The 23,914-nt window shown below is 51.7% G+C and overlaps 13 protein-coding genes across 13 annotated transcripts; 5 read left to right on the top strand and 8 right to left on the bottom strand.

Annotated features, from left to right (window-relative positions):
• Positions 1-103: 103 nt before the first annotated feature.
• On the bottom strand, positions 104-1,342 carry BO70DRAFT_330037 (serine/threonine protein kinase; the record flags this gene model as incomplete). The annotated part of the gene is made up of 4 exons (XM_025540809.1): positions 1,113-1,342; positions 788-1,048; positions 511-731; positions 104-451 (listed from the first exon to the last, which is right to left on the bottom strand). The coding sequence occupies exons 1-4, from the start codon at positions 1,147-1,149 to the stop codon at positions 104-106; spliced, it is 867 nt and encodes a 288-aa protein (XP_025402739.1). The 5' UTR covers positions 1,150-1,342.
• Positions 1,343-1,664: 322 nt separating this feature from the next.
• On the bottom strand, positions 1,665-3,094 carry BO70DRAFT_358920 (mRNA splicing protein PRP18). The gene is made up of 2 exons (XM_025542412.1): positions 2,112-3,094; positions 1,665-2,063 (listed from the first exon to the last, which is right to left on the bottom strand). The coding sequence occupies exons 1-2, from the start codon at positions 3,002-3,004 to the stop codon at positions 1,871-1,873; spliced, it is 1,086 nt and encodes a 361-aa protein (XP_025402738.1). The 5' UTR covers positions 3,005-3,094; the 3' UTR covers positions 1,665-1,870.
• A 277-nt stretch (positions 3,095-3,371) lies between these two features.
• Positions 3,372-4,027, top strand: BO70DRAFT_426324 (SAP18 family protein; the record flags this gene model as incomplete). The annotated part of the gene is made up of 2 exons (XM_025547775.1): positions 3,372-3,821; positions 3,869-4,027. 2 exons carry the CDS (start codon positions 3,372-3,374, stop codon positions 4,025-4,027), a joined length of 609 nt encoding a protein of 202 aa, XP_025402737.1.
• Positions 4,028-4,405: 378 nt separating this feature from the next.
• On the bottom strand, positions 4,406-5,066 carry BO70DRAFT_426323 (NADH:ubiquinone oxidoreductase 6.6kD subunit). Its single transcript, XM_025547774.1, has 4 exons — positions 5,006-5,066; positions 4,913-4,948; positions 4,665-4,780; positions 4,406-4,587 (listed from the first exon to the last, which is right to left on the bottom strand). Exons 1-4 carry the CDS (start codon positions 5,022-5,024, stop codon positions 4,534-4,536), a joined length of 225 nt encoding a protein of 74 aa, XP_025402736.1. The 5' UTR covers positions 5,025-5,066; the 3' UTR covers positions 4,406-4,533.
• Positions 5,067-5,563: 497 nt separating this feature from the next.
• Positions 5,564-6,768, top strand: BO70DRAFT_358919 (glutathione S-transferase). The gene is made up of 3 exons (XM_025542411.1): positions 5,564-5,724; positions 5,786-6,177; positions 6,272-6,768. Exons 1-3 carry the CDS (start codon positions 5,684-5,686, stop codon positions 6,616-6,618), a joined length of 780 nt encoding a protein of 259 aa, XP_025402735.1. The 5' UTR covers positions 5,564-5,683; the 3' UTR covers positions 6,619-6,768.
• Positions 6,512-9,014, bottom strand: ugd1 (UDP-glucose dehydrogenase). Its single transcript, XM_025538025.1, has 3 exons — positions 8,465-9,014; positions 7,973-8,409; positions 6,512-7,923 (listed from the first exon to the last, which is right to left on the bottom strand). Exons 1-3 carry the CDS (start codon positions 8,712-8,714, stop codon positions 6,757-6,759), a joined length of 1,854 nt encoding a protein of 617 aa, XP_025402734.1. The 5' UTR covers positions 8,715-9,014; the 3' UTR covers positions 6,512-6,756.
• Positions 9,015-9,167: 153 nt separating this feature from the next.
• BO70DRAFT_330030 (glycosyltransferase family 4 protein) lies at positions 9,168-10,773 on the top strand (the record flags this gene model as incomplete). The annotated part of the gene is made up of 1 exon (XM_025540808.1): positions 9,168-10,773. Exon 1 carries the CDS (start codon positions 9,304-9,306, stop codon positions 10,771-10,773), a length of 1,470 nt encoding a protein of 489 aa, XP_025402733.1. The 5' UTR covers positions 9,168-9,303.
• A 59-nt stretch (positions 10,774-10,832) lies between these two features.
• Positions 10,833-12,554, bottom strand: BO70DRAFT_358917 (fatty acid desaturase). Its single transcript, XM_025542410.1, has 3 exons — positions 12,306-12,554; positions 11,382-12,232; positions 10,833-11,316 (listed from the first exon to the last, which is right to left on the bottom strand). Exons 1-3 carry the CDS (start codon positions 12,409-12,411, stop codon positions 11,005-11,007), a joined length of 1,269 nt encoding a protein of 422 aa, XP_025402732.1. The 5' UTR covers positions 12,412-12,554; the 3' UTR covers positions 10,833-11,004.
• Positions 12,555-13,414: 860 nt separating this feature from the next.
• BO70DRAFT_358916 (uncharacterized protein) lies at positions 13,415-13,769 on the bottom strand. The gene has a single exon (XM_025542409.1). It carries the CDS (start codon positions 13,684-13,686, stop codon positions 13,468-13,470), a length of 219 nt encoding a protein of 72 aa, XP_025402731.1. The 5' UTR covers positions 13,687-13,769; the 3' UTR covers positions 13,415-13,467.
• A 618-nt stretch (positions 13,770-14,387) lies between these two features.
• BO70DRAFT_284959 (2-hydroxyacid dehydrogenase) lies at positions 14,388-15,434 on the top strand (the record flags this gene model as incomplete). Its single annotated transcript, XM_025539141.1, has 1 exon — positions 14,388-15,434. One exon carries the CDS (start codon positions 14,388-14,390, stop codon positions 15,432-15,434), a length of 1,047 nt encoding a protein of 348 aa, XP_025402730.1.
• An 810-nt stretch (positions 15,435-16,244) lies between these two features.
• BO70DRAFT_130545 (uncharacterized protein) lies at positions 16,245-17,126 on the bottom strand. Its single transcript, XM_025538024.1, has one exon. It carries the CDS (start codon positions 16,956-16,958, stop codon positions 16,464-16,466), a length of 495 nt encoding a protein of 164 aa, XP_025402729.1. The 5' UTR covers positions 16,959-17,126; the 3' UTR covers positions 16,245-16,463.
• A 1,750-nt stretch (positions 17,127-18,876) lies between these two features.
• Positions 18,877-19,405, top strand: BO70DRAFT_426318 (uncharacterized protein). The gene is made up of 2 exons (XM_025547773.1): positions 18,877-19,126; positions 19,179-19,405. Exons 1-2 carry the CDS (start codon positions 18,936-18,938, stop codon positions 19,201-19,203), a joined length of 216 nt encoding a protein of 71 aa, XP_025402728.1. The 5' UTR covers positions 18,877-18,935; the 3' UTR covers positions 19,204-19,405.
• A 1,588-nt stretch (positions 19,406-20,993) lies between these two features.
• Positions 20,994-22,161, bottom strand: BO70DRAFT_368535 (NAD-dependent 15-hydroxyprostaglandin dehydrogenase; the record flags this gene model as incomplete). The annotated part of the gene is made up of 3 exons (XM_025544630.1): positions 20,994-21,021; positions 21,160-21,791; positions 21,865-22,161. The coding sequence occupies 3 exons, from the start codon at positions 22,159-22,161 to the stop codon at positions 20,994-20,996; spliced, it is 957 nt and encodes a 318-aa protein (XP_025402727.1).
• Positions 22,162-23,914: the final 1,753 nt, after the last annotated feature.

Below are 23,914 nucleotides of genomic sequence, written 5' to 3'. Positions count from 1 at the left end.
CAAGCTCCTCTCCTCATATAGGGTGTCAATGATGCTGATAACCTAAAAGCATATATTATCTTCCGCCTCTTCCCCGACCTCCTTGTTCTCAGAGACATACCCGCTAGGCCGAGCCACTAAACCAGGGATGCAGAAGAGCCTCTCTTGCAGTAATTCTCCTTGTTGGATCCAAAATGGTCATCTTTTTCAACAAATCCTTGAGATCCGACTCCAGATAATTCCACTGTTCAAGGGGCTGTCTAGGACTCTCAGGGCCAAAAATGTCAACAAGTGCCAATAAGCGCTCGTAGAAAGGGTTTTCTTTGCCAATATGATGCAAAAACCCCTGAAGGCTATCCGCATCCGAAAAGTAGGACAGATTTCGGCGGAGGACATAGCGCCACGAGTCGGCCGCATTTAGTTCGCCGTCAGTGACGCGAAAGACCATCTCATTGACCATGACATATATAATCTGAGCCAGCCAGGTTAGATGTCAAGGACAATGAACGGGGTAAACACAGTGACACGCACAACGATACCAAAGGAAAACACATCCGAGGACTGGTTTTGACGGGATCGGGCCCAACTCTCCGCGCTTCTCCAAATCGGATTGCCGCAGAGAGGGCCCCGTAGCCACTTGCCAGGTGGGACAATTACCGTATCTTCTAGGTCCGATATTTGAACTTGGTTAATTGTTATTTGATTCTTGGGGCCTTCCTTGTAATCGATCAGGATGTTGTTTGGCTTGATGTCTATTGACAGTCAGCATTCTGATGATAGTATATTTTGATGGAGTGCAGAAGCTTGCCATTATGAAGAATATCCTTGTCGTGTAAATCAACCAGGCCTTGCAGTGCACTTCGGAGAATATCCCTTCTTGTGTCCCTGGACAACTTTTTCTGACTCGGCCGAAGCAAGTCTCCATCCATGAAAGGATAGACAAACATCTCCAATGATTGGAAGGTATCGGTCACAGACCGCACATTCGGACTGGAAGAGACCAAATTCTGTAGGTTCAGTTGATATTCACACTCACCCGGAATCATGTTCTTGATGACGTATCGCTTGCCTTCGGCGCTCATAGCTTGGGTCAGTCTTCATACCTCGTACGCATTCATGAAAGATAAACACACCTCGCGCGATAAACGTGCAACGCAGTTTTACCTCCATGGGTGAGAAGTTCTTCGATTCTGTAGGTCTTCCCCGAGTCACTGCTGACTGTGGTGCCAGGTGTGAGTGGCTCTTGGCGCGATTGAGTGATAGATGACATCGCGTAATGCCGGAATGGTTGTTGAAGTGACCATGTTCATGGTAGATATGGTCGAAATTAATTATTAATAGGTGGTTCTCAGGACGAATGGACTGGACGGCATTGATTGATGGATGGATGGAACTGGCGGAGCCAACTCCGTCCTGAGTCCGCCAGGGGATCACCCTTGGCAGCGCTTGCCTCGTCCAATCATTCCCAACTAACACATAGTAGGTTCTCTGCCATCGGCCAAACGACACTTCGCCGTTGACTAAGGGTGGTGACAGTCATTGTTATCTCATGAGGCGAGTATCGAAGCACTTGGACGTGTTCGCGTATAGTATTTTGGGGATGTCCTTGGCACTCATGTATATATACAAGTCCTAAACATTACGCTCCTATATGAAGCCATTTTTATACCAAGGTCTATTTTGATCCTGTATTGAATGGAAGTGACTAGAAATTATTACTGCAGTTTCTTTCCATGAAACACCGGTAGAGTCACGCATCCGAGTAGGGCCTAGATTGTAGGTAGGTAAATTCGGTAAGTGAGTACCATTGAAGAACGGGAAAAGCCGGAGCACAACATCGAAGGGCATTAGATCATTGCTACAAAGTGACATTCACTCACATCTCCGTGGTCTAACCCATGATCTGCAGCTGGTCATCCGGGGGCCACCGTGTCTGCGCAAAGCTGAGACATCTCTTGATGCTCTGTAGGTACTTCCGGGTAGACTCGTCGCTCAGAATATGGGCCTGCTGATCGCTCTGGTGCAGCTTCTCTCGGGCGGATCGCTCGTGGATACCAACCATGGTCACACCGATGGGCCAGGCTCTGCGATGTGTTAGTTATCATTCAGCAAACGAGGAGAGAAGTACGTACGCTTTTCCAATACTCAGTCGCAGATAAGCATCATTTGCATCCACATATCGCCGCTGCTGGGCCTTGGAGACAATCTCGACAACATGATCGACCACCCCATCATCGATATCCTCCTTCTCCAACTTCCGAAATAACGGCGTCATATTCTCCTTTGACTGCACCATCGCATTGTAGGCCTGCCGTCCCTGCATGCTCTGCTTGACTGACAAATCTCGCTTCGCCAGCGCCAGCTCCCACTCCTTCAGAACCATATTGAAGTACGATGCCAGCTGGCGGAAGAGGAACCTCTTCCCCTCCAAGTCCTTCGGTACCTTCTCGGGAATCTTCATCTCGACCTCCGGCACCAACTCCAGCGTCGTTGGTATCGGGCCATCCGACATTTTCGGCTTCGGCGTCAACGACCGCTGCACCAGCCGACGATACCGCTTGAGTCTGCCCTTATGCGTCTCCCCGAACAAGATAGCCGGCTCGTCCATTCCCCGCAGCTTCTCCAACAGCTCCTCCTCCGAAATATCCTCCTCGCCATTCGCCCCATCCTTATCATCCCCTGCCTCCGTTGGCGGTACCTCAGGCAAACCGACTCTCTTTCTCCTCTCACGTTCACGCGCCGCTTCCTCCTCCTCGCGCTTCTTCCGGGACTCCTCAGCTAACTTGCGCTTTTTGTCGTCGCGCTCGCGGCGTCGCTCAGCCTCCTCGTCCTCGAATTTGCGCTTTTGGTTGAGCTTCTCTTCGCGCTCGCGACTCAGACGCTCTTGCTCCTCATTGTAGGCGGCAACGCGGGCGGCCTCGACGTCGCCGCGACGGGCGTATTTGGGTTTGGAGGAGTCGGGGGCGTCGGATTTCGGGGCTTTGGATTTGGAGATCTCCTTGGACATAAGAGACGCGAAGTCCATGGTGCCGAGTGCCTCTGCGACGAGAAACCAGAGCGAAAGATCGAACGTCGAAAGGATAGCTGGCGTTGAGTTGAAGGTTAGAATAGACGCTGGGTACTGCAGTAGACGGGAGTCGAGTCGAGGTAGATCCAGTTCGGTCGGCAAAGTTGCCGCACTGCGGAGTCCGGCCGCAGCCAGCGAGCCATAGCTTGGCTCTCTGATCTCTCTGCTTTGCTACGGCTTCACTCTTCACTTCCTACCACCACCGCAACCAGCTTTCCAGCACACCTCCCACCACCTCGCAATGAACTGACCCCCTTTGAATCTACACCTCAAACCATCACGAACCCATTCACGCATCAAACTCACAATACCCACGACCAGAAAAATGGCCGCCCGCCCGCCAACAATCGACCGACAGTCCACGACCCCCTTCCACCTGAAACTCTTCTACCGACTCAACAACTACCACCACCTCTCCGACTTCGCGCCGCCCTCTCCCTCCTACCATTCCTACCACGGCCCAACCAGCGGGCCCAACGCGATCCGCGCCTCAGCCCGCAGCCCACCACCCGCAACACCGAGCTCTCTCCCCCCGCACCTCCAAATCTACACCTGGCAATCCTGCACCCTGCGCGAACTCTCGCAACTACTTACCTCCGCGCTACCCAACCTCCTCCCCTCCCCCTCCATCGGCACCCGCATCTGCTTCCGTCTCATCTACCCCGACACCAAAGGCGCCGCGATCCACGGCCCCGAAGCGCGCGGCCGCTACCTCGCGCGGGACTTGGGGAGCGTGGTCGTCGGCGAAGAGCAACAAGTTCATCCCGACGATGAGGTTCCGGGTCCGAGGGGAATGAGACTACAGGGGAGTGATGCCGACAGAACGCTGCAGGAAATGCGGTTCATCATTGGCGATTATGTCGACTGTGCGATTTTGCCGCCGTTGGAGGATGGGAGTGTTGCGCCGCCGGTGAATTCGGGGCGCGGCGGCGCGATGGGCGGTGGCATGAGGGCGTTTCCGAGCGAGAGGGAGAGGTTTAGAGGGGGTGGGTTTGGGGGATGGGCAGGGGGAGGGGAGAGAGGATTCCGCCTGGGGAGTGGAGGCGTGGGGAGAGGATTCCGGAGGGGAGTAGAGGGGGCCTGGCGGTGGTGGTGGGGGGGACGGAGGGGGTGGGCGCCGTATTGAATTGATTAGGAGGGGTTTCATGCTTTGCTTTGTGGGTTTGTCAGGCGGATGATGATGATGGGTCTGTCTTGACAACTGTATCTGTATCTTTATGTGTATGTGTATGTGTGTATGTGGGCTGTCGTCTGTATGTTAGGAGTCGAGGTTGAGGAATACCCGCTCGCCGTCCGGTTCAGCTACGCAGTGGAACGACCAGACAAAATCGAACCAAAAAGAAAAGAAACGAAAAGCTTAACGTGGGCAAAGAAGATTCGAATAGCGGTATAATAGTAGGTACAGGTAGGTGATGTGTGTGTATGTTCAGCGGAACTGAACTTTTCTTCTTCATTCCAAACAGAGCGGTCGTCGACGACGGCTAGATCTACCACTCCACAATCGTATCGCCCCTGCGCTTTCCGCGGAGCTCGTACAGACCCTGTTACGCGTTAGTCCAACATATCCATCCCATCGTCACCCAGTTCAATTTTATCATCCAGGGAATGTCCCACATACTTCAGTCTTGTAGGCCACATAGCCGAGCGCACCGGGGATCAGAGCCATGTAAAGGAACGAGAACCAAGCATGGCGCGGGGTCCACTTGAAGTACTTGTAGCGGTTTGCGTTGAGGTCTGCCTGCTGTCAGCTTCCGATTGTCTGCTCTCCGTATGTGGTGTTGTCTGTAACGCCGGGGAATCCGTCATCGTAATGCATCGGGTCTCATTGGCCGTTGTCTGGGTTCATGGATGGGAGGGAGAACGGACCGTAGTATTTCTGGTAGGCCGGATCGAGGATCAGGGCTAGAAAGTCAGTGTTAGCAGATCATTGAGCAGCAATTGAATGGGAGAGGTGCGTACACTTGCTAGGACCGGCCATGGTTGCGGTTTGGGGGCGTGAGAGTATAGGCTGGGATGACGGTTGGTGGTGGTGATGTTGAAGCCGACGTTTCGGTCATGTGATTTACGTACGCTTGATTGGGACGCTGAGTCAGCCGCGCATGGCTGCATGGCGCTTACCCGATGCGGCAGTATGCTGCGTTGTGGCAGATAGCATCTAATCTATGAGGGGAGATTGTTCCTACGGAAATATTGGGGAAGTCTTTATCTTTGTGGCACATGTTCTCCTGTATTTGATGAGGATTAATTATCCATCTCCATAGCAGTAGATAGTAGCCGTAGTAACATGCCCCCCCCCTGGGCTTCTGGCCTGCAAATCGCAAAAATGGCCCGCCCCACTCCCATGACGCATTTTCACAAGAACATCCGAGGTTGAGAGTTGGTCGCGAACATCTCAATTCCTGATAATCGCATGCCGAAGCTAGTCTAGGCTAGGTACATGGACCGGTAGAGCAGTACCTAGGTTGAACGCCAGCCCATATATAAGAATCTTATATCCCTTCTACCTCTCCCCTGCATCACGCCACCAACCTTACTACCTTGCATCCATCCTACCATCCTACCCTCACACTCTCACACCTATCTATCTCACCTCAACACAACACCCATCCCGAATAGCCACTACAGTCAGCAGTCAAAATGGCCGACCCCAACAAAGGCACTAAGATCACTCTCTACTGGTTCGCTGCACCCCCCCTAACCCTTCAATCACACCTCCCTCTAACAAGATCCCGAATCCAGGCTCTCGGAATCCCGCTCGCACCGCATCCTCTGGCTCCTGGAAGCCCTCCACTTAACCTACGAACTGAAGATCTACCACCGCGGCCCTGACAAGCTCGCGCCCCGCGAGCTGAAAGAAATCCACCCGCTCGGAAAATCCCCCCTGCTGGGCGTCCAGCGCGCCAACTCCGACGGCAAGCCCACCATCCTCGCCGAGTCCGGTGTTATCATCGAGTACCTGCTCGACCATTTCGGGGACAATGCGGACAAGCCGCTCGTTCCGGCTCGATACAAGGCCGGGCAGGAAGGACAGGTGGGCGAGGAGACGGAAGAGTGGATGCGGTATCGGTACTACATGCACTATGCGGAGGGAAGTCTGATGCCGTTTTTGGTGATGCAGTTGGTTATGGATAGTATGTTTTCTCCTCCTCCCATTGTTCTGCTTGGGGGTTTGATTCAGGGTGGGGTAATTGGAGGGAGAATGTGGATGCTAACGCGGTGATACAGCTGTCAAAAACCCCCCTGATGTGCCGTTCTTCGTCAAACCGATCCCGCGCATGGTCGCGTCGCAGGTCGAAAAGGCTTTCTTGACTCGCAACATCGAGGCCAATCTGCAGTTTTTGGAGGATCAGCTGAAGACGAGCCCCAACGGAGGTCCCTATATTTGTGGCAGTGAGCTGAGCGGTGCGGATATCATGATGAGCTTCCCAGTCATCGCCATGTCGGGGCGGGTGGACCTCAACACGTTTCCGCTGCTCGCTAAGTATGCGGACAAGTTGCAGCAGGAGGAGGGGTACAAGAGTGCCGTGAGGAAGATTGAGGAGGTGGATGGGAAGTTCCAGGCTTCTTTGTAGATGGTTTGAATGATTGGTTGGCTCAGAGGATGATGGGTAGATGGTTTATGCGCAACGCTATATAATGGTAATGTTTGCTGGAATTATGTATGTTATCCTGTAGTTGGAATGGGGTATACTATAGGGTATCGATTGCTGTTAGTTTCTCCGCCCAATGGCCTCCACTTGAAGTCCCAGTTTCTCTAGCTCGGGAACATCAAGACATCCCCGTCCGTCAAACACCCACTTGGGGTCTTTGAGGTTGTAGGCGATCCGCGCCCACTCCAGTGGTTCACTGGCTGCCGGTCGAGGGGACCATGAGCGACATGCCGTGCAGTTGCTGCTGCAGGCGTCCTGCGGTGCCAGGCGATAGGTCATTCCGTGGAAGTTCCAAGTCTCGCTCTTTCTGCTAGGAGAAAGCATCTCGTCTAGGCTCTCGTACGCCTCGGGGTCTGCTCTCGATCCGAGTACCATCCCAGAAGATCGTTTGCAGCCATTTTTGAACTGTTCACAGTCGGTCATAACGAGCACCGCATGAGCCTGAGAGCAAGCCAGATACGGATCGCTTATAATCTTCACTCCGTTGGCAATTGCCTCCGCCCCACAGGACACTTCCAGTTCGCGAAGGATATCCTCTTCGTGGCAAAACAGATCAAAGATGGCAATTTCCATGGGTCGCTCTTCCATCAGCGATCGGATCACATCTACTACAGGCGATTCCCGCGTGTCTCCGGTATCTTTCTTGAACGCAAACCCCAGTACGGCAATCTTCCGTCCGGTCAGGTTGCCATCAAATCGATCGACGACTTTCCGGGCAAAGCGCACGCGCTGGTACTCGTTCATCGAATTGACTTGTCTCCAGTAATCTGCGACTTCCTCTAACCCCAGAGATTCTGCCAGGTATGTTAAGCTGGCAATGTCCTTGCGAAAACAGGACCCCCCGAAACCGACACCAGCTTTCAAGAACTGTGCTCCGATACGGGCGTCCATGCCGACAGCGCGTCCGACCTGGTCCACATCTGCGCCGGTTTTCTCGCAAATGGCGCTTATCGAGTTGATACTGCTGATGCGCTGCGCCAGCATCGCGTTGGCAACAAGCTTCGCCAGCTCTGACGACCAAGAGTTGACTTGCAGGATCTGTGCAGGTGGCACCCACGATGAGTAGAGATGCGCGAGCATGCGTGCGGCACGGCGACCGGATGGGGTCCCCGATGATCCGATAAGGACACGATCGGGGCTGACGAGATTCTCGATCGCTGATCCTTCGGAAAGAAATTCGGGGTTCGAAAGAACCTCGAAAGAAATGCCGGGTCTCAAGGTTGACAACTATACTGTGTTAGGACCATATGCCAGATAGCTTGCCAGGAAAGTGTACCGTTTGCCGCACCCTCTCCGCCGTTCCACATGGCACCGTGCTCTTCTCCACGAGGATAGCTCCTGGTTTCGCATGCAGCGCAATCTCTTGCACAGCCCCGTCAACCGCTCTCATATCCGTAGCCCTCCCCGCGCCCAGACCAAATGTCTTGGTGGGAGTGTTCACTGCGAGGAACACCATGTCTGCCTGCGCGATACTTGTCGGGTCGCATGTGAAGAATAAGTTCGGATGACGGCTTGAGAAGGCCAAGGGCTCGTTGATCGCATTGGGAGCGACGTCTGACCCATCTCTCGTTACGCGGACCACATTTTGTAAGGCCGGCTCGTGCACTGGGAGATGATGCGACTTCCAGCTCTGGATGCGACGAGGGTCTCGGTCCAGCACGCTCACTCTGACAGACGGATTGTACAATGCGAGTATGGCTGCCGTGGGTCCGCCTGTGCGGTTCAGTATCCAAAGATGAATGAGGGGCAAGGTCTCCTGCAAACATACCGACATATCCTGCACCCACCACGCAGACACTTTTGACTCCATCATACAACGGAATCTTGGTCGAGGTAGAACTCGACGTGTTAAACGCCCTCCCCTCCGACGCAGTTGCAGGAGATGTAGAGTGCAAAGAAGACGAGTCGTCCACCTTTGCAGCGCGAAACAGCGGGCTAGATGCGGGGGTAGTCGGGCATGTTGAGCTGCCATCCAGGCTCCATTCAGTGGAGCTGAGAGGCGAGGAAGAGATATCCATGGCGGCTGCAGTTCTGGTAAGTGCCAATGAGCTCAACACAAGAGATACAAGAAACAAAGAAAGGAGAAGACCAGAAGTATAAGCATCCTATCGACCACCTCTCCTGGCCGATCGTCGCCAGACCAGGTAAGCACCTGTAAGTCATAGCTGGTCGCGCGCATTGTCCGCATGGCCGCTGGACGGAACGTGATAAGCAATGCATGAACGCGGTATCGCCACAATCAGAGGGATCTGGATCCCACAGAGCTGCAAGGGTTGATGCACGCGGTGGCCAGCACGGATTGCGACTGGGCCATGGCCACGGGGGAGGAGGGAGGAAGGAAAGTTGAGCAGGCCGGCCGCACGACGACAGAAACGCTCCGGGCGGCCCACGTGCCCCCAGGGAGCCCTGGGACACGAAGCCTGTCCTCCCCTCCCCATTTCTGCGCTGTTGCAGAATGACCTTGGGTCACCGGGCGCTGGAGATCACCAGCCAGCGCGTACTGGGCCCGTCTATCATGAGCGCGACATCATACCGCCAGAGGTAGTTATATTAGACCACCAGTGTGGGCGTTCATCATGGCTGTGCCATCCGCCGAGAACTTCCAAGATGGACACATCAAGCCCACAATCCGATGACTTTCCCAGCATCCTTAAGGGAAAGCGCATTCTCCTCACCACGGAATCCCTGGGCCCCGTCAACGGCGTCAGTCGCACCACCTCCAACCTCATCGAATACCTCCGTCGCAATGGCGTCGACCTGGTCGTCGTTGCGCCCCAATTCCAGCACCAACCAGCACCATCTCCATCTCCATCAGATAACGACATCCGCCTTCCAGGCTACCCCCTCCCCTACAACCCCGACCTGACCCTGGTGTACCCCTTCCACCTGCAGAGCATCTACAGCCCAACCCTCCCCCCGGACCTCATCTACATTGCCAGCCCAGCCTCGCTAGGCTTCCAAACGCTGCTCCAAACCCGCCAACTGCACAGCCCCCCACCCATCCTACTGAACTACCAAACCGACCTCACCTCCTACAGCAGCGTCATCTTCCCCGCGCCGCTCGCCCATTTCGCAACCTGGCTGCTCTCCACCGTGGAAGGCTACCTTTTCCTGCACCCATCCATCCACATAATCTTCTACCCCTGCACCGCAGTCCTCACATACCTGAAAACCACAACCACAAACCCCACGACGACCCTCCTCCCCAAAGCCCACCGTCTCGCCCGAGGCGTAAACACCACCCTCTTCCACCCTTCCCATCGCTCCCCCTCCCTGCGCGCCCTCCTCTCCCCGAAGAATGAAGGGTTCATCCTCCTCACCGTCTGCCGCCTCGCGCCAGAAAAGGGCTTTGAATTCCTCGCCTCTATCGCCCAACGCCTCTTGGCCTCCAAAATCCCCTTTAAACTCGTCATCGTGGGCGGAAACCGCAACCCGGACGTGGAAACATCCATCCGCCGACTCTTTGACCCCGTGAAAGACCACGTCATCTTCCTGGGCTTTCTGACGGGCGAGGACCTGGCGCGGGCGTATGCCTCCGCGGACTTGTTCCTGCATTGCTCGATCACGGAGACGTTCGGGCTGGTGGTGCTCGAGGCGATGGCGAGCGGGGTGCCTGTGATTGCGCGCGACGCGGGCGGACCGTCAGATATTGTGCGCAATCAGGAGACGGGGTATTTGGTGCCGCCGGATGAGGAGGGGGTGTTTGCGGCGTTGGTGGCGGAGGTGTGTAGGGATGAGAGGTTGAGGGGGAGGTTGGCGGTTAGGGCGAGGGCGTATGCGGAGGAGATGACATGGGAGAATATTCATAGGCGGGTGGCGGGGAGGATGGCGGATGCGTTGGTGGAAAGGGAGGGGGATTTGTCGAGTGAGACGGCGTTGTTGGAGGGGAATGGGAGGGGGAGTGGGAGCGGGTGGTCGGTGCTGGAGAAGGTGAGGTTGGGGGTTGCGGTTGGGGTGGTTCATTTGATGTGGTTGGTCGCGGTGGTGCCGTTGATTGTGCATGGGGAGAGGATAGTGTCTAGGATCTTGAGGCGGATTCCGTTGGTGGGGAAGTTGGTGTCGCGTGGGAGGTCGTAGGGAGGTTTTGGTTTGGATAGATAGATGTACAGGTTTAGAGATGCGATAGATTACAGGTGTTCATGCAGCAGGATTGTTCTATTGGTGTCATGTCTCGACGAAATTCTATATACAGGATATCTCATCCGATGAACTTTTGTCGGTCTCGTGGTAAAGCGAAGTAATAGAGTGAACCCTATCAGTGATCCAATGCAGGTGAGGAATACGGGCCGAACAGTCTGCCATGACGAATCAGGCGAACTTGCGCTTGATCTCCTCTTCGGTGAAACGGCGCGTCTTCGTGCGCAACATCGCCGCGAGCTCATCCTCCGACTTGCCGATCTGATCTCCCATGGGAACCAGACATTTGGCGAGGTGGTGGTACTCCTTGCGCATGAGTCGGACAGTGATCATGATATAGTCAATGTTGCGGAAGACCAGCGCATGCTCGGCCGAGTAGCGGTCCTTCTGGCGGAGGAAGGCCACGGGGTGGTCGCGCCAGTGTCTGCGGGGGTTCAGATGGTGGGAAGTGTGGTAGCCATCGTTGTAGCAAAACCGGTTACTCTGTCTCCATGTTAATGTATTGTTTTGGGGTGGAATGCGGGGGGGGGGGGGGGGGGGGGGCATACCGGCACGTCGATCAAGGTGATGCTAGACCGGAAATCGGAGTTAGGGTCCGTCTCATCAACGAATGCGTGTTGGCCCCAGTTTCCGACCATGAGGCCCACGCGCAGCTGCAGAAAGGGCATAAGAAAGACAAATAGCGTTGCTCTCCAGCTGACGTAGTTCCAGAGCAGGTACATGAAGAGATAGCTGCCGAGTTCCCAGAATGCCGCCTTGAGGCCGAGGGTGACTTTCCCCTTGCGCAGGAAGTAGGTCGGCAGCTCGAACCAGACGAAAAAGTAGAAGCGACCGACATAGCAGGCGAAGTCGGCCAGGCTGTCGCGCTGATACCGGATCGTTGAAGACAGATCCTCGGGGCCGTTGCCCTCGACGTGGTGGTGCTTCACGTGATGATAGAAGTAGGAGTTCCAGGTGTGGCCCATCAGAGGGTCGGTGATGTAGGGAAACAGCAAGTCAAACAGCCACCAGGATCGCTTGTTCAAGATTCCACCCATGTGAATGTGCTGGTGCATCATCAGAGTGTAACTGCCTACATACCAGGATTGCATGATCCAGTGGAGGACGCCATGGACCCAGTGAAAGTTACAGAAAAGATAGATCGCACTGGGGACTGAGGTGGAGAAGTAAAGTAAGAGATGAGTGAGCATCACTACATCTGTTTCCGTCCGGACGATAGAGCGCGCAGCCTTGATATACGGTTGCAGAAGCCATTGATCCAGCACCGGTGGGAGCTTGATATCCTTCAGATCCCATGTGAAAAGGACACTGGGGACGAACTCCGCATGCTGGGGGTCATTGAAGGCCTCCAGTTGGCTGATGGTCGCGTCGTCATCTGGACTGCTCCCATTTTCCTTGGCTGATTAAGTCGCAGTGAAGTTAGTATCTAGAATAAAGAGCTAGGAGTATGGGTGGATGTAGGGTGAATGTACATGATCTCCCCTTTTTGGGCGGCGTCTCAGCATCCTTCAGCAGATTATCAAGGACCAGCCGATCGGGCGGTGTCAGGTAAGGGTCAATGAATGTGGACGGGTCCATGTTCGCAGTGAAGGGAGATATCGTGGGGGATCTAGCAAAACGCGACAGGTCGGGGCGTCAACAAATACGCGACCCAAAAATCCTGGTGGGAGTGACAACCGAACAGTCCGAACAAGCTTCCAACTAACGGGAGAGAAAAGGGGGTGCGGGTGGAGCAGTGCTCGTTTTAGTTTTGAGGCTGAGACGAGGAATGGACTCGTCCACTTGCACGCTGCAGCCTGGAGGTTGAGGATTCCTCGGAAAAACCACCCGCGACGGCTTCGCGGATCTCCTCATCAGGCCACGCCTACTCCCTACTGGCCTGATTGCTGATGGATTGATGGCGTGGTTGTTCTTCCCCGGCCTGCCTAGCCAGAACGCAGAGCTTTCGGACGGGTGGGGGTGGGTCGGTCTGGCTCGGTCGGCATTGATGACGGGCGCATTCTCCGTCGAGGGGCCGCACAGTGAGGTTGTTGCTTTGCTAATCCAGGTCGCTCTATTGGATCACTCTGATGCGTAGAGCTGGCATCATCGATCTGGATCTAGATAGAGGCGAGGATTCCCACTTTGGTCTGTTGCGGGGACGGGCGTCTTGTCCGAAAACGGCAGGCCCAAAAATAGCTCCGATAGCCCTACGGAGTTGCCGATCGGCAGCATGAAGGTACTATAAAGTGAACTTGGCTTACTGTGTGTGCATTGTATGATATGAAGATTGACAAGCTTAAAAGCACATGAAATAACCCAATGCTCCGTTTCAGATACAAGCCATTGAAATAATTCTATTTGTCAGAATTACAGAGTATGTACTTCCCGTCTTGCCTCCTAGAGGTATAATAGACGAGTCTATTCCCCGGAGATCTTACATATGAAGCTACTATATATCTGATAAGATGATATGCAGTTCGGAGTGAAATTTACTATATAGTATCAAAAGATATTATACTATAACTCAGCTACGCAAGTTATTATATTGGATTTAAAACCTACTGTCTATATTCAAGTAAGGTAAATAAATACAATTCACCGCTTGGGCTTGCGTGAGAACAGCTACCCAATCAGGGGCCATAGTATATATCGCTAAGTTATATGTGAAAAAGTTTGTATCAAATTCCACAACCTGTATAACTGAAACGAGCCCATCACCTGCCCCTCAAATACTCCACCCCACGAAAAGTCAATCGTCTCGCGAGGAAGCCGTAGAGTCAACATCATGATTGTTTGGTTCCTGCGGTGCTTGTCCAAGCACTGTTCCAGATTCTGGTAGAATATGGGCGCATCTTTCATCCGATGGGCCATCATGAAAGTAGCTGACTCATTCGCCAATTTGATGGTGGTTCTGTTTGTTGTTGGCAAAACAAGACTTCAGATGGATGATTGTGGATGTTGTAGACAAAAATGTGATCCTTGCACGGGGTAGAGTGTGTATAAATATAGAGACAACGCCCCAGGCCGTCCCGGGGGGTCGGACCGATCGAACAGGGCGCAAAGACGGGGCGGACGAGGGCCTCGGCACTGTATGCAGTAGGCTAAGTGATAACAGTACTACTCTTTGGAGCCACGAGACTAATTTTGGCCCTTTCATTGGTAGCATCGTCTGATGACTGCCTGTTTTCCGTTGGTAATTCTCTTTACCGTACGGAGTACTCCGTAGTCTACAAGCTATATCTACTAAGACATTTTTATAACCAAAAAAACATCCCTAATCTCTAATATATCTCGAGTATTTGAGTGCCCTAAACATCTTAATTACCCCAAAGCTCATTAAAGTTTGGCCGAAGACCTATGCCTGCTGTCTTAATTACACTCCTTTATTCACTGCCTGTACAGAGTATTACATAGTAGGTACTGCCTGCCTTCGCTGTACGGAGTACCGTAGTTGGTGATGTCAGTTACAAATCCCCACTTCTCACCCCCGCCCACTTCATCCATCCATCTACCCCACAGCTATCATAGCCTCCTCCTCCTCACCAACCACTTGATACATGATCAGCACCACCATGAAACTAACCCTCTTCTCCGCAAAATCCTACGACAAGCACTACTTCACCCAAACCCTGCAAGCCCATCACCCCGACATCACCCTAACTGAGCACCCCTTCGCGTTGACCTCGGAAACCGTCTCCCTCGCACAAGGCAGCACAGCAGTCTGCGTCTTCGTCAACGACACGCTCGACGCGCCTGTCCTCCACGCCCTGCACTCCTACGGCATCCGCGCCATCCTCCTCCGCTGCGCCGGCTACAACAACATCGACCTCCCCCTCGCCGAATCCCTCGGCTTCTTCGTCGCAAATGTCCCCTCATACTCCCCCGAAGCGGTCGCCGAGTTCGCCGTCGCACTGATCCAGACCCTGAACCGCAAGACACACCGCGCATACAACCGCGTTCGGGAGGGCAATTTCAACCTGGAGGGGTTTCTGGGCTCGACGTTGTACGGGAAGACGGTCGGGGTGGTGGGGTTGGGGCGCATCGGGATGGCGTTTGCGCGGATCATGCGCGGGTTTGGGTGTCGGTTGCTGGGGATGGATCCGTACGGGGGGGAGGAGTTTGTAAAGGAGCTGGGGGGCGAGTATGTGGGGTTGGATGTGTTGTTGGAGAGGAGTGATATTGTGAGCCTGCATTGTCCGTTGACGGAGGGGACGAGGCATATTATTAATAAGGGGAGTCTGGGGAAGTTGAAGAGGGGGGCCATGGTTGTTAATACTTCTCGCGGTGGGCTGGTGAATACGAGGGATACGGTTGGGGCGTTGAAGGAGGGGATTCTGGGGGGGTTGGCTCTCGATGTATATGAGGAAGAGGGAGATTTGTTTTATAACGATCATTCGGCGGAGATTATCCATGATGATACGTTGATGCGGTTGATGACTTTTCCAAATGTCTTGGTTTGTGGCCATCAGGCGTTCTTTACGAGAGAGGCGTTGAGTGAAATTGCGCAGGTTACACTGGGGAATCTGGAGGATTTCAGGTTGAAGAGGTCCTGTCGCAATTCGCTGGTGAGGGAGGGCCATTTGTTGGTTGAGGGGGATAAGGAGCCGGTGCGGTTGTAGGGGGGGGCGCTTTCTAAGATTTAAGTGGATAATCAAAGTGGATAGTTAAATGATGGATTTGAATAGCCAGTGAAGTGTCTGTTGTGGATATTCAATCATGGTATCAATTTGGAAGTAAACCCCAGGCAAATTAGCAACTTTACCGTTGACAGGGGGGATTCCTGCCACCAAGAATTCAAGCTCGTGGGTCATGGTCCCGAGTTGATCTGCAGCCTTTCTTCATGTGGGTATATAATCAACATTGATTTCATGTGATGGTAATGCCACTTGCAATAACTCGCATTCTGCCCCAAAATACTCTATAGAATGAATACACATTGTCACCCAGAAAGACCTCAGGTCGCAAACAGCATCTTTCAGGTCTTCCTGGCTATTACAACTGACTATAGCATTCTCTCCCCGGCTAAATAGGCTCGGTTTCAATGCATTGTCGTTCAACCGAAGTCGTATTTCTCTGTGGGAGGCTCAATTTACTGCTTTTGTTGACAAAGCCTTCCCTGCTTACAATGATATTCGCCCAGAGATATCCCTGATCATCCCACTTCCACTGTTTTTAAAACCAATTGTTTGTATAGCGCCAGGGCTACTGTAAGCAAGGAACAGTATACTGCCGGGACGTTTGGTTGAGATGTTAATGGTGTGGCCGGCCAGAGGGAAGCCCGGCCGGCTTTGTCCTACCTATCGAAAACAAAGTTTGCCAACACTAAAGTCTTTCCTATTCTTCTCCTCCCCCCTCAACTCATCATAGCTAGGCTGGAATCACTTGATCATTGTCAACTCCCTGGAAAGAATCGGTACCAGATAAAGTCCATAAGGAGAGCGTTCTTCGTGCCTGGCTGGTCCTGTGAATTCTCGTCAGATAACGGGGCGAAGAAAAGAGCGGTCTGGATCTTTTTTGAGATTGTGATCAGATCATTCCACAGACCGCAAACCCGTGCAGATGTCAATCGGGTGTGCATGTCTACGTCGAGGGGAATCGACTCGAGGAGCTCCGGGAGGAAGAGCGGGGATGCTTGGGGGGTTGCCATCTCACCCGAAGCAGCCCCTGATGATGAGATGGACATGATTTTGGGAGACGAGTTCGATCTGGTTGGTCAGGGACAACTCTTGTTTCGTAGATGAGGTTCGCTTGTATCGTGTTGCGGGGAATAACTTTCGTCTGGTTGAATATGTGCCCTTTTTTTTAGCTGAGCGGGAGAACTTATGTCTCGTTGAGGGAGATGACTTGTTTGATCGATAATGGTGGCTTTTGTTTCTTTCTGACAACAGCTTGTTTGGTTGACGTCCTCGGATGCGGATGAATCTGGTTTTCGTAAAGTTGGTTTTCGTTTGAAATGCGCGGCTAGAATATGCTTTTTGATACCTCCAGATTTTTTTCCGGTGAACGGGCTGCAAATGTTGATTATGAGGGGAGTCTGTGTAGATGGTGGGGTGGAACGGGACAGGTTGGTCCTGAAGACAAAAGGCAGTGATGATGTAGTGATAGTGTCTCACCTTCAGTTTTTTCAACGCCCATTGATTCATGTGAATGTGAGAATGAGCTAAACAAAATTCAAGCCATGCTTTCTTCTTCCCCACTGTTCTCTCTTTTTTCCCGTCTCCTCCCCTTAACCTCGTTGACTAGTTCTCATATACAGCAGAATACCTTTATCCAAGCATGTCGGTAGCCCTCAAGGAGGAGGATCCTGAGGCGATCGAAACAACGCTTCGATTCATGTACAGGTCGATTACGACAACATTGTTAGCTATTCGTTGATATTCCACGTGAAGATGTACCAAGTTGCGGACAAATACGCAGTTCTGGAGTTGAAAGAAAAGTGAAAAAGACGTTTGAGACCGTGGCCAAAAACAGGTTGACGGATGGAGGGCTTTCCCGCGGTCATCGCAGACGCATACAAAACCACTCCCAGTGACAATCGAGCTCTTTGCAACCCATTAGTCCAGGTAATCTGTAAGCATTTCTATGAACTGGCAAAAACAAGCGCCTTTCAGGACGTCCTGAGGGGGGTTGCGAGTGAGTTGCCAGAAATCGTGATGTGGGCGGCCATTCATCCATTATTCGGTTCAGTATTAGATCTTGTTATGAAAAAATTGGTTTAATCGTGACAACCATGGCCGGGAAAAGCGATAAGAAAAGATTGTGTAAAGATTTGAGTTGTCAGGAGACTATATTAGCGGGGCACAGGTTACAGCAGGTGGGGGATGCAGGCAGATGGCATAACGGAGCGGGATTATGCAAACTTTCCGCAATGGACTATACAAAACAGTTCTGATTGACCAAGCCCGCGGAGGTCAAGGGCCAAAGGATCAGACATTGATAGTTTTGTCGCGTCTTCGGATATTCGTCCAGGTGACAACAACAGTACAACCTTTCATACGACGCAATGCACTGAACCGTTTCCCAGTACAATTCAATGCATAAGGATTTCAGGCTAGAACAGAGTTCCCATATCGATTTGGACTTTGATATGGTCGTGAATGAGACTCAGTTTGGGGCGCTCTTCAGAAATTTTGAGAAACGTCATTCTATTTATTGAGATAGACAACAGCTGCATATCTCATCTATACATAGGCAATGGTCTTTCGCGCTGGATCTCTCGTGGCTCAACAATGGGGGCCGGGTTCGGAATGCGCGAACGTCACTTCTAATTCCCATCCCTCTATAGACATGTCACCCTTAGCAAAAAGTATTTGCTGATAAGTGATAATGATAAGCAAAGGCGCTTGTGAAAGATGGTATCAATTTGCTCCAGTGAAAAGCCAGGAGACGTAAGCAATCTATTGTCGGACAAGAGACCTTGAGAGCTGGGCATTTCAATGGTTGGCGCAATCTTTGTTGATTGATGCGCTGGGCAGGATGTTTACAGACCGTTCCAGGCATATTATTTTGCGATCAGGCGACTTGGATCAGGAATCGGCACGGTAGCTCCACCACCAGCTCGGGCCGTTACTGGGTCCCAACGTGCGCCGTCGCTGCCAAATGGGAGGACACAGGGGAGGGCTGGATAGTCACGCACTCCGGTCGGGATTGCAGCCCGCATTAGCGCGAGGGGTATTGATCTGGCTTCGATGTTCGAGACTGATCGCTGGGAGAGGAACAGGAATCCTTTCCTGCGAAAATCTCGTAAAAACTTAACCCATCGGTTAGAACGGCGTTGGGCCAGTTAGTTGAGTCAGGATTTTTTGTATGAGTGATTTGATAAGGGTGGCGTTGCCGCCCCTGCTAAACCCCATCCAGGATAGCCACCCGCAGTGCCACGTTCTAGTCCTTCGAATGGACCACCCGATATTTTTGGAATCGCTTTGCGACAACGGCTGTTCGTCCGCATGATCGGAAAGCAGAGAAGGGCCAGAAAAAGTTATATAAACTCCCTCTGGGCACCGTCCATCGATTGAACATCAGCATCCAGTTTCATTCCTCCTCATCGAACTCAATCAAGTTCCCTCGAACCAAATCAATCCTCCGGTTCCAAACCACTCTCTCTCTCACAACCCACCAAAATGATTCCCTACCCCATGATCGGCCCTGAGTCCTACGGCCTGAAGCGGTCTGCGCAACGCAGCACCAGAAGCCTCGCGTCAACCCACATCGACGATGACTCGAAATCGCTCGACTCCCATGAGCATGTCGAAACCTTCAGCGAGACTTCTAACTCGAGGAGCCTTGGATGGAGAGCCAAGCTCTCGCAAAAGTAAGCGCCCCAAGACCTGCAATTGACAATCCATCATTCTAACAAAACCCAGGTACAAGATGTTCCACTTCCCTTGAAAAGCTGGACTGAAAAGGGTTTTGAGCAATAAGCTCAGTTGATACGGTGTTTGGGAGGATGGCTGGAGCTTTGTTATTTTATCACGATCATGTCTTAGTTAATTATCCTAATACTCAATAATACCCGCGGGGCATGTACATCAGTCGGTACATGGAACGCTTATGATAATGCAAATTAATATTTTGACAATGCCAATCGCGTAAAAAGAATTCTCCGCCCAAGCTTTGCTATCGCTTCTTCAGAAACTTCTCGGACATGCTTGGCGCATGAAGCATACTGCATATGCAACGCACACGCGTACTATCACATAAGTGTCAAAATCCCAATCCTGAAACAGGCTTTTCTAAAAAGCAGCAAGGTTCTCGAATAAGCTAAGCGGAGACCACCCGATTTCCCATCGACACAGAACCCAACCCAGTCACAATCATCCCTACCACACTAAAATAGACTACTGGGATCGAACGGCGATCGCCAATCGGTAATAGCGGCATTGACACCACCAACAAAAATACCCCTGGACCCTACACGAACCAATCACCACACCACCACCGCCCACCGCCCACTGCCCACCAATCGAGGTTGAATTTACCGGTTGGACGGCATATCGGATGTGGATCCGCGACGGCGCCACCCCCCGTTATCGCGCCACGTCAAGGGATCATGTGCGCAGGAAAGAACTGTCCGGCAATTAATTTAATAATGGCTAGATACTCTGTACATGCGACGATCCTTGATGGCGTGGACAAGACACATGATACGGAGCATTATTAGCATTTTCAGACTTGTGTTTCGTGATCGTGGTCTTACGCCCATAAAGGGGGGGGGGGGGGGGTTCGATGGCTTTTTTTTGTGGAAGCCGGGTGGTCTTACTCGGATGTTTACCTGTCCTGGGTTCCGTACGGAGTACCACTTGTGGATGCTCAGGGGTCAGGTGAAGACTTACAACTTCAGAGTAGTATGCAGAGTATCAAGATGTGGTATGAGGAGCTAATATGATTATTAATAAAATCCCCGTAGAGCTAATCATTATCTCCTACTATATTAGTCGCATATCGTGCTATACTAGCATAGCACAGATATGCCTATCATCTCACACACTCCGTATAGGCAGTAGAATGAATTCTATGTAGAAGATCGAAATCTCCAACAATTATTAATAGGATAGAAATAGATCACGGGTCTTGAATTTTACAGGGCTTGAACACTCTTGGAATATATTCACCATGGCTAAAGGAATAGACCACAGGAGCTTGAATAATAACACGCCACCCATATTGATACATAGAGTTATAGTTGTATTAAGCTAGGTGGGTCCTACCTGTTGTTGCAGAGCAACGCTCAGCATGTACAGTGCGGTTGCTTACATCCTGAAGCAACCCGCGCCATATCTTAGCGTTTTTTTACCGTATTGATCTCTCTTCTCCCTCCCTTGTGTACTCTCTGTGAATTACCTCAAGGTAGTAGGTTACAAACATGATCATATTCCGGGTAGAGGTTGATTGCACGGTAGCTAAAAATACAATATTTCAGATGTCAACTTCGACCCCCTTGACAATGAGGACTACCAAGATGTTTTTATTGCCGGACCACAACTGAACCAAATTCTGGGCGAACAAGTGTCGCCGACAAGTTCATTTCCTTTTTCCAGTCAGGACTCGAGTTGTTGGTTGGCAATAGATACCAAATTAAATGGAGAGACTGCAGGCAGGTAAACAGTGTCGTCGGTAAGTTTGAAGAAAGCAATTTTATCAAGCTGTGCACCAAACTTCGAAGGTACATAACATCCCATTCATCGCGCGCCAGTCAAGAGATCTATCCTGTGAAACTCATGACCATGTCTGTTACTAATGGTAGCAGATAAACAATATACCGCGATGAAACCATCCCTCTCTGCTTACAGGTCAATTCCATCAAGGCTCTTTATCGAGGCCAACTGGGTTGGAGTATCGTCAAACCAAGTCTCCCACCCCTCCGAACCGACCAACTGCAGAATTTGCTCATCCGCAACCCCTAGGTAAGCGACGGTATTCCCCGGCCTACTCAACGGTCCAGGGTCGTTGTACATGAGAACCTCTCGCAGCGACTGTGATAGCTCAAGGACTGTCCCACCCTTGACTACGATTGATTCCGTGTCCGATACCTGTATCTGATCCTTGCTCACCAAGTCAAACATCACGTCTGCCACACGATCGACCTCCACCCATTTATCAATCGATTCATCCACCAAGGCCAATTTGTCTTGTGACCAGATCGGTGTCTTGACAATTCCGGGGGCGATGCCAGTTACTCTGATCCCCAAAGCCTCCAATGGAGCGAGGGATTGCGTCAACGCAATCACCCCACGCTTCGCAATCGCATAAAGGGGCAATGCAAGGAGAGCCATCTCGCCGGCAATACTGGACACATGGATGATGTGCTTTTTTCGGTGGGTAGGACACGCATTCTTGTGCTTCATGAAGTACGCAATCGCCAATTGGGTGGTGTAGATGGGATGGATCAGATTGATGTCCAGGCTGACGTATCCATTTTTCATTGGGGAATCAATGCATCCCTTGCTGCCGGGAGGGGCCCAGAAACTGCTATGCGCCTGTCGGCCTGTGAGTATCCTGTCTTGATGTGATACCCCGACCCTGATAGGGCGATAGAAAACCTGAACTCACTGGCTCAAAGACTCCCGCACCAGGACAGACAATCTCTACCGATCCGAACTCTTTCTCAGCCACAATAAACATACTGCGAAGTTGCGCCCAGTCGCAGACATCGGTCTGAACGAACACCGCTCGAGGACTTGACCTTGTCCCATATCTCCCAACGAGGGTCTCTGCGCTTTGGCTTAGCTTTAAATCGGCAATGAGGACGTTGTAGCCATTCTGAAGGAGCAAAGTTGCGAAAGCGAGATTGATGCCGGACCCGGCCCCGGTCACAATGGCCGAGCCTGCTGGAGTGTTTTGATTCATGGTATGAGAAAGCGGTAGCCGATGAAGTACCTGGTGAGACAGCTGCTGGCGACCGGGGGTTATATAATGAACTTGGCTGAGTTTGCTGACTTGGGAGGGAAAGAAATGGCGAGGGTCGATGACTGGATGCACCGCACTCTTTCTTTCAGCCGTTGCTGTCAATTTCCATATCAGGGATGAGACATGGCTGAACACTGTTGATAAGACTATACCTCGCTGTACGTCTCTCATTGGAGCATCAAATTGGCGCTCAATGTCTGCAACAACCTCGGCTCAGTTGCTGTCCTCCGTAGATGTCCATGACTGGAGACGTGCCTGAACATATTCGGTCGACTCGGTGATAAGCCAACAGGTAGGAGAGTGATCCCCCGGTGTACTGTCGCGAGATACTATTGGATCCGATGAGACGATCTAAACTCAAGTTCCCATTCTGGCCACACATGCATCGGCTTCTTTTTCCCTTGCCGCTACAAAAGACACGTGAGCGGGTCTTGACTACAAGGATCAGTCAAAGACGGACAGAATGTCAGATTGCACTAATACGGGAATAGACTAGGTCTGACAAGCTGACTTTTCAGCTTCTCACCATTAAGCCGCTGAGTGTGTGTCATCTTATTGCTTCTTTTCTCTACCTCGGATCCTGTAGTCGCATACGACCATATGACCGATTAGGGTAAACTATCTAAGAGAAGCCACATAGCAAGCTCTAGTCAATCATCTATGCCCTGACCTGACGCCAACGCATACATATATTTGGCCCAGTGCCGTTGGGGCCAAGGGATATCCTCCTCCTTTCTTGTGCGACTCCAGCTGAAATTCGATGGTGGATCATATCAGCTAACGCCGTTGGTCTGGTGGATTGGTCACGACGAGATGAATGATGTTGAGCGAATAAAATATCCCAGAACATGCAGATAAAGGGGAGGAATAAACGGAAACAACTGCGCTCATAGTGCGAGATATAAGGTCAGCGAGGAGAAAGAGCGATTATGTCTGGATAGCAAAAACAGACAAGGGAATAATACAGAAGCCAAGACTGAAGCCTAGGGCAGAACCGGTTTCTTAAGAGCTTCTATCTCTTTTTCTAGCGCTTTCACACGTCTTTCCATCAAACAACCCTGTCGATTCATCAGCCTGATATTGCACCGTCGCGGGGTAAGGTATACCTCAAGATGGAAAACGCAGACGCTCACCCACAGAAAGGTGGGGCCTATTATTTCGAGTACTTCCCAGACGTTCATATTGAACTCGTGGATGAGATGTGCTGGGGAATCAAGTATGGAGATGAGATATGCTGATGAATAAAGAGCGAAGTGGATCTAAAGGAGATTTGAGACTTCGGAAAATATCGATCGAAGGGAGGCGTTTTAGAAGGGGAAGAACACAACCGCACAAGCTGAGGTCATGCTTGAGAAACCAGACATTCATGGCGTAGTCCTGCGTTGGCTTGCATCATTGCTAGATCATTATTGCCGAATCGAAAAACGCTTTAGGGGCAGTGACGTCTTCATTAGATGAAGTATTGTAAACACAGCTTACAGCAGGTAAATGGGATTGTAGAATTTACATAGAGAATAAGGGATGTCTCTAGGCAACTGACTGCCTCGCGAGAGGAATGGGGGAAAGGTGTCTGCAAGCCGCGGAGAGCCGCGGAGACAGTCACTGGCAGTCGCTAAACTCAGGCACCGCTGATATCCATGCATGTAATGGTTTTAAATCAATGACGTATTTTTGTCAGTTGCACGTCTCTCAA

This window comes from Aspergillus heteromorphus, assembly GCF_003184545.1.
Source record: "Aspergillus heteromorphus CBS 117.55 chromosome Unknown BO70scaffold_3, whole genome shotgun sequence".
NCBI classification, from domain to species: domain Eukaryota; kingdom Fungi; phylum Ascomycota; class Eurotiomycetes; order Eurotiales; family Aspergillaceae; genus Aspergillus; species Aspergillus heteromorphus.
Note: the sequence above shows the minus strand (reverse complement) of the source record. Positions and strands in the feature narration are given on the sequence as shown.